This window comes from Rattus rattus, chromosome 1 (assembly GCF_011064425.1).
Source record: "Rattus rattus isolate New Zealand chromosome 1, Rrattus_CSIRO_v1, whole genome shotgun sequence".
In the NCBI taxonomy this organism is placed as follows: Eukaryota; Metazoa; Chordata; class Mammalia; order Rodentia; family Muridae; genus Rattus; species Rattus rattus.
This window is the reverse complement of record NC_046154.1, coordinates 1,761,272-1,769,495: the sequence shown is the minus strand read 5'-3', so window position 1 is coordinate 1,769,495 and position 8,224 is coordinate 1,761,272. Positions and strand designations below refer to the sequence as shown.

The window sequence follows — 8,224 nt, the reverse complement described above, 5'->3', positions numbered from 1 at the left end:
TCGCACTTACTTTTGTCCTTCAATTATCATCTATTTTGTGTAACTCAATCAGATAAAAATATGCGCCATAGTTTTTTTCAGCCGATATAGTTTTCGAAAAGAAGGGTGAAGAAAAAAAGAACAAAACCAAACGCAAAGTTTATAGGCGGAGAAAACAAAGGGTTAATAGGCATTACGCATGCGCTCGGAGGACTCGCGGGTTGGGCGGAAGAACAGCTCCCAAGAGCTGTGTTTTCCCCGGAAGTACCTTCACCTCCCCGGAGTCCTCGCGGACGCGGCTTCCTTACCTCATTTGTCCTCGCCCCTCCCCGTTCCTCTACGTGTTTCGGTTCCTGGTTGGTGCTTCCTGGTCGCAGCCGCGGCAGTGAGTATGTGTGTGACGGACCCCGAGCTGTCTGCGGCCGGGGGACCCCTGCCCCTCTCCGCCTCGCCCGCGGAGCTGTAGAACTAATGCGTGCCCCTCTCTGGCCTTCACCTCCCGGTCCTTCGGGGCGCAGCGGAGTGCAGCGCAGCTAATGGCCTCTCCGCTCCGTGCCGTCCCACGCGGCTCAGCGGCGGGGCTGGGGTTTGGCGGGTCTCTGACCCGCGGCCCGAGACCAGGGCTTGGGAAAGGCTGGGTGGCGATGGCCTTGACAGGCACGTCTTCTCTGTCTGCTTTACTCCACCGCTCCCCGCGGTTCACCTATCCTGAGGAAGTGGGCCAGTCCGTAAACGCGGAGGCTTCCCTTCGCTGAGGGGAACCTGGCCCTCAAGGATGCGTCCAGTCTGGGGCCACTTTAAACTTGTACTGTCAAGTAGCCGCTGCACGAGTAGACACAAAGAACCTGGGAACTGTGCCCCATTCCTTATATAAAACCAGAAGTCGCGGAATATCCTAAGATTATCCTTTACGGCCCCCAATACACACCCTAACAGCAGACAGTAGTAGTCAACTCTAGGAAGGAGCAGCGTTTACTGTGAGAAAATCGAGGTTGAGAGTTGGCAGGCCCCAGTTCCAGCCATCACTGATTAGCTGCTGACGCTCAAAATACCTTTAGGCCGAGTTTATTGTGATTTCAGATTTCAGGGTTGAATGAAGGAAACTTTTAAGGGCCTTTTGGCCCGTTGGATAACTTTTCTCTGAGCCTGTTTTTCTCAAGTATAAAATCACCTTTAATTTAATGACAGCTTGTTTTTCTCAAGTATATACAAAAAATCACCTTTAATTTAATAACTAGACTCCCTTCAAAAGCTCTGGACTTCGTTTTGAACCTTAGAACCGTGTGTATTTTAAGACAGCGTTATGCTTTAGGAGCAGATCATTATTGTTAAGTCAGAGGATGGGGAATGGTCTGAGGGAAAAATTGGAAGTGATTGTATGATAACTACAAGGTTAACAGTGCATGGGAAAAATAGGGAAAGCCTTGTTTCCAGTGGAATCCCAAGAGTAGTTGGAAGTTAACCTAAGTAAATTAAACATACATTTCTTCCACGGAGACAAGCCTATTGTTTCTCTTTGATGTGATCCGTTTGGATTCTTTACCTCATTTGATTGGAAGTGGCAATAACATTTGAAAAATGGGCAGAAATTTTAACTTTTGTAATTGGTTTTGTTTCAGTCTTCATTGTCAGTAGCACACTGAGATTCTTGTAAATTATAAACCTAACTTGAGAATAAACTATTAATCAGTGTATCCACTAACAACTGTGGATTTAAAAAATTAGCCATCAAGCTGGGGTCCAGCTCCAAGTAGAACACCGGCTTAGTATGTCCAGGACCTGGATATAATCCCCAGTATAAGACCAAATTCTGGGTTTAAATCTTCCTCATTGACCTATAGCACCCAAAAGGAAGCTCCAAGCTAGACATACTTTGGAAGAAAATTAAGAGCAAAATGTCCAGAATGACCAGTAGGTAATCTTTTAAGGGGAAATATTGACCTTAAAGTCTTCGTAAATCCTGGAAACCTAATTAAATTTGTTAGTTTAAAGAAATTTGGTGACTGCCTCTCTCTCTCTCTCTCTCTCTCTCTCTCTCTCTCTCTCTCTCTCTCAACACAGGGAGTGGTTTTATGTTATTTTTTTAGATAAGCTTCATTCCCACTTCAGACATTTTAGATTTTAAAATGTGATCAGTCTTCTGTCTTCTGCAGTCGCTATGCTTAGATAACATCTTTTGTTTATTTACTATTTGGGGATAGGTGCTAGGGGTTAAGGCAGGAACTTCTGACCAGATGCCAGGATTATTGTATGTTCCTGTGCCCCACCACACAGAGCTTTTGATAAAGTTTTTTTCGTACCAATTAGGTTCTTAAATAGTAATTTGTAAGTTTAAATGTCTACTTCTACTTTTAATTAAAAAGTCTGTCTCAGTTTTCTTCCCTGTGGGAAGTTAGTGGATATGAAACAGATAAATTTAGGTGTTTAGCCAGTGTACTTATAGCAATATTTATAGTGATTTATAGATCAGGAACATGGAAGTCATGTTAGCTGTGTTCTTACCCAAGTGTCCAACGTAAGGGAGGCCTCATTGTGTCTTTGGATCTGTTTCTTCACATGTATATAAAGAGAGCTTTGTGAAAAAAAATCGTTTTAAATTTAAATGTTTTGTCAGAAGCATGTGTTGCCTGCTTAAGTATACTTGGGAATCATAATGAACAAAAACTGAGAAAGCCTTCTGAGTCAGAGGGTGTGTATGTATGCATACAAATACACACGCATATATACTTCACACTCTTCTCTGAGTATACTTTTTTAAAAAATTAAGTGAATTTGATTGTAATTAAAGTTGTAACAAACCTAAGTAGCTTGAGGCAAGCCTTAACCTTGGCATACATGAGCTATATAAATACAAGAGCGTATGTTATGCCAGAACACAATTTTCAAGTAGAGAAGGAACAAAATCCTCTTAACTGCCATAGGGGTTAAATTGTTAAATTCATTTTTCTACATTTCATGGGGAGAGATAAATCCTTAGACCCAAAGAAGTCAGTTTTTATTATGGCTCTGTAGTTTATTTTTGGCATACATTCACAGGTGTGCCTATGGCTCTATTCTTAATCCCTTTCCTTTGGGATGGCTCCAAGAGTAGTACAAATTTGTAACTCTGTAATTTAGCTCTTTCATTTTTTTTTTTTCTCCCGGTGCTGCCCTGGAATTAGGTTTTATCTTAAGTCCACACTGGATCCTCAGGATGGATCCACTGAGGATTTTGAAGGAAGCATAATTCCTTGACTTCTTTTAGAATTAATTTACCTATTAAATAAAAAAGGGAAGAGCTCATCTTTCATTTGAATTCCTCTGAGGCTAACATTTCACTATAAACCGATAAATGTCATGATCATTATTATTCAGACAGCCACATTCAACTCGAATGACAATAACAACATAGTGGCCTGAAAGACAGTACAATGTGGGAAAAAGTATACTATATTCTTTTTTTTTTTCTGGAGCTGGGGACCAAACCCAGGGCCTTGTGCTTGCTAGGCAAGCGCTCTACCACTGAGCTAAATCCCCAACCCCTACTATATTTTTTAAAAGAAAAAAGAGATTCATTTTGTTTTGTTCTGTTTTGGATTTTTTTGAAATATTGTCTACTAGTTCAGACTGACCTTAGAATTTACAGTGTAGCTGAGGATAATCTTGAACTCCATGTCTTCTTGCTTCTATCTGGAACTATAGCAGAAGTCACTTACTTCTGGAAAACAACACCCAAACTCTAGCTTGAGTGTCTCTAATCTTTGGCTTTTAGATTCTTGGAGTCTGCTGGTTCTCTTAACAAAACATACAAAACACCTTGCTGTTCTGGCAGAAACTCAAACCTAGGAAAACAAGCACTGTTTGTTGATTGTATTTGTAAAAGTGGAAGGAGAGTAAGTTGGCATTGTTACTCTTGTCTAGGGTGCTCCTGGTTTTTAGACAAGCATGATTTACTTTCCCCAGAGCTATTATTTTGATCAGCATTCCATTGGTGGATAATTGAAACATCTACTGCATAGCCTTTTGGTTAGTGCTTTGGAATAATTACAGACAACTGAGAAATTATCCTGTCGCAATGTCTATATTCTTGGCATTTGTTAGATTTGGGGGGGGGGCAGCTAAAGAACAATGGCTTGATGGCTGAAGTCATGTTTTCAAACACTTATAAACCTCTCCAAATACTAGCTGTTTTGCTTGGCTATTGTGATCTATTTAACAAAGTGCATAAGGTCCCTGTCTTCCTGGAATTATGATCTATACTTCTGGGACATTTACATTGAATAAATAATTAGAAATGTGATGAGTGTTTTATACGCCTCTGAAAGAGAGCATGTAATTCTTTCTGATGGGAAATACTGGTAAACCTGAGTTGAAAGATGCATGGGATTTTATATATGCATAGCAGAAATTTTTTCTGGACATTTATTCCCAAAACTGTTATTTTTGTCTCAACTTTAGGTATTTAGAAAATTTGTGTTTCGAATGCAATTTTGTAACTAACATGGGAATAAGCATATTATCAAGTGTTTTATGAATTCTTTTGACCAAGATCTGAAGGCCACAGGATAGGTTACTATTAGTAGTAGAGGTAGCAATAGTGTTGCAGCATTGGGAGTCAACCCAGGGTCATTTCACATAGAGGCTCGCACATTGCTCCTGGGCCCTCATCTGTTTTAAATTGAGAATAAAACATTGATAGTAAGTGTGAAGAGGGCTTTCCCTTGTATGAGGAGGTATGCCTGGGAAGAAGTGATAGAGAACGAAAGGAGAGACAGAGGAAGATGGATGGAGGCAGGTGGTTCTCCTGCTACTGCTGTTCTCTTTGTAGTATGATAAACTCTCTCTCTCTCTCTCTCTCTCTCTCTCTCTCTCTCCCTCTCTTTTCTTTAAAAAAAAGTTAATAGAGCTCGGCAACTTGGCATACTTTAATTCCAGCATACAGACACACTTTTAAGTTCAAGGTTAGCCTGATCTCTATAACAACAACCCATTTAAAAAAAAAAAAAAAAAAAAAAGAGGAGTAAAAGATGAATGGAATAGGAGTACCTTACTTTTAGGAGTCTAAATGTTTTGGAGAACAACTGTTTGCTGCCAAGCAGTGGATCTCAAACGGTTTTGTTTTCTAGTATACCTTTAGGATATTTGCATTGATACAGTTCAGTCTGTTGGTAGCGATTCTTATTTGAAAGGTCTAGAGTAGCAGCTCTCAACTGTGTGTCACAATCCCTTTGGGGGTTGAACAACTCTCATATCAGGTAGCCTGCATATTAGGTATTTATATTATAATTCATAACAGTAGTAAAATTACAGTTATGAAGTAGCAACAATAGTTTTATGGTTGGGAATCATCTCAGTATGAAGAACCCTATTAAAGGGTCTCAGCGTTAGGAAGGTTGAGAACCACTGTTCTAGTGGGCAATAGCAGGATTTATAAGTGCATAAGAAGACATTTTAACATGTTGGGAAAAGTGGTGGCCTTCGAAGTCAGCTCTGGGGTGATAGGCACTTAGGAATCAAGATTTTAACTTTTAAAATTATTCTCGTATGACTTTCTCTTTTACAGCATTGCGGCAACTGACTTTCCATAATGTTTGGTGGCTTTGAGACTATAGAAGCATTCGAAGATGACCTTTATCGTGATGATTCATCTAGTGAACTTAGTGTTGATAGTGAAGTGGAATTTCAGCTCTACAGCCAAGTCCATTATTCCCAGAATATTCGTAATGCCAACGAGGAGGAAGGGTATAAGGAAAAGAACTGTGAGAGTTCTGAAACAGTGAGTATTCAACCAGACCAGAAGAACTTAATCGTCCTTTCAGATAGTGAGGTCATCCAGCTGTCAGATACATCAGAGGTCATCACATTGTCTGATGAAGATAGTATTTATAGATGTAAGAGAAAAAATATTGAAGTCCAAGCACAAGAAAAGACCCAAAGTCCTGCAACGCGTCATTCTAATAAAGTGGCTAACAAATGCAAGAGGAGTAATAAGAAGCCTGAACCTGAAGAGAGCCCAAGTACGATCCGAGAGGTCATGATCATAGAGGTCAGCTCAGATGAGGAGGAAGAAAGTACCATTTCAGAGAATGAAAATGTGGAAAGCTGGATGCTCCTGGGATGTGAGGAAGATGATAAAGACAATGACATCCTTCTCAACCTGGTGGGATGCAAGGACGCTGGTGCTGAAGGTTAGTATCGTCTTGATTATTTTGAAAAGTACATCTTTATTAAAGGAGGACTGCGTTTCCTAGATGAAAGGCCAGTAGGCTCTGATCCGTTCAATTTCATTTTTTGGTCTTACTCTCATGAGGCTTACTACCCTAGTGGTGCTTTTTCTAAACATGATAAAGGGTGTGTTAAAGTATCAAGGAAACCACTTCTATAAGCAAATTCATAGAATTTCTTCGTGTTTGGCTCAAGTCATTCTAGATGGAAGTCTTAGTTCTTTTCTGTTTGTGAGCACAGGTGAGTACTCTGTCTACTTGGCTTTGTGCTCTTATTCGACCAGATCTTGGAACTCCCTCTGTATGGTTTCGTTATTCAGTAGTTAGGCGGATAACAAGCATGTGGAACATCTAGTGCACAGAAGACAGACAGTACTGCAGATCTAGTAAGGCAGAAGATAGGACAGCCTAAAATTCTGCAGTAGACTGTAGGAGAAAATGCAAATTTTAAGTACCACATTCTTGAAGGTGAAACTTTCGGTATTAAGTTTTGCTCCCTCTGTTACATACAGTCATCTGGTATCAGTGGATAGTCTTAACAGTTACCTTCATTCCCTTCTTTCACGCAGAGTCTCTTACATACTTCCTAATTGGTCTTCTTTTAACCTGCCCTGCACGCTAGGAGTCTTCATGGTACTTTGCTGGAGTTTCAAAACCATATTGCGTCCCTTCTGTTTTCTAAAGAAATGATGACATTAAATATAGATCATGCTTGGATATCCAAGGAATGGATATCCAAGGAATGGCAAACTTTTTTTTTTTTTTTTTTTTTTGAGGAATCAGGTGGGCAATATTTTAGGATTCCAGGCTATAAAATTTTTTAACTATTCAACCTTTTGTTGGAAAGTTGTCTTCCATAATACTTAAAGAAATAGGGGCTAAGGAAGTAGCTCATTTGGTAGAATACATGTGTAGCATGTATGAAGGCCTGGGTTTGATCTCTGCCACCATATAAAGCAGTTGTGCTGATGTACACCTGTAGTCCCAGTATTCGGGAGGTGATGGAAGCAGGAGGACCAGGAGTTAAAGGTCAGCTATGGTTACGTAGCAAGTTAATAGACCAGCCTTAAGTACATGAGATACTGTCTTAAAAAAAAGAATAAGAAGATTTGGGGGTGGCTGTTTCAACAAGATCTTTCTTAGAAAACAGAAGACTAGCACAGGCTATAGTTTGTTGAGCCTCAGGATTTGACAGCAATAAATGATGATGACGATAATAATAATAGTAATAGTATAGTAGTTATACAGCCAAATCAAATGAAGTTCTGCCTGAGTAAGAGAGAAATAATAATGTTTTAGGCAGAAGGGAAGAAACCTTTAGAGACTAAACTGGTTTGCTAGGTCACAGAAGTTTTGTAAGATGAGATTAGCTATATATGTTATTAAATGAGTCTTAAAAGTGAACTGCCAAATCTTCTAATATTTGTAGAGCTGGAGAAGAAAGGTATGCATTCTGATGGATTGAAGTGGATGAGGGAACAGTATGAGCTGGTGTGTGATTTCCTTGGGAAGAGGGAAATGAAAGGTGACTGGAAAGGATGGGTGCTCTGGAGACTCTCTGATAGTGGATCTTTGTATTTGCAAGATACAATCCCTTTAGAATAGTTGATGGGTCTCACTACGACTGTAGGTCTACTTTTAGTATCTGGCAATTGGAAAAATGTGTGTTAATAAAGAGTTGCTAATACTCTGCTAAAGACTATTTAATAATCACAACACTGTACCTTGGTTAATACACATGTGGGAGATGGTCTTTATATAATACATGACTCAATACCCAACCTGTTATTAATTGTTTAGCTCCCCAGGAGTCTCCAGCTCTGAGCCTGGAATTCATTAAGCTAACACCTCAGCAGTAAAAGAATAAAGACTGCTTAGAAGTGGTGTTCAGTCACAATAGAATAATGTGAATATAGTAACTCATTTCAAAGGATGCCATTGTTTTGGTAATATTTGGTAGTCTAAAGATCCTCTTCTTAACTAGTCTCTATTCATATTCCTTTTTTTTTTTTTTCTGAGTCTCTCTATTTGCCTTTATTGCA

General features: G+C 39.6%; 1 protein-coding gene across 1 annotated transcript in view; it reads left to right on the top strand.

Annotated features, from left to right (window-relative positions):
• The first annotated feature begins 252 nt into the window (after positions 1-252).
• The window catches only part of Zcchc7 (zinc finger CCHC-type containing 7), a 185,135-nt gene continuing 177,163 nt past the window's right edge, over positions 253-8,224 (top strand). Inside the window, exons 1-2 of the mRNA XM_032891420.1 lie at positions 253-364; positions 5,522-6,146. Coding sequence (XP_032747311.1) covers positions 5,546-6,146 — 601 coding nt within the window. The 5' untranslated portion in view covers positions 253-364; positions 5,522-5,545. The remainder of the gene's footprint in view (positions 365-5,521; positions 6,147-8,224) is intronic.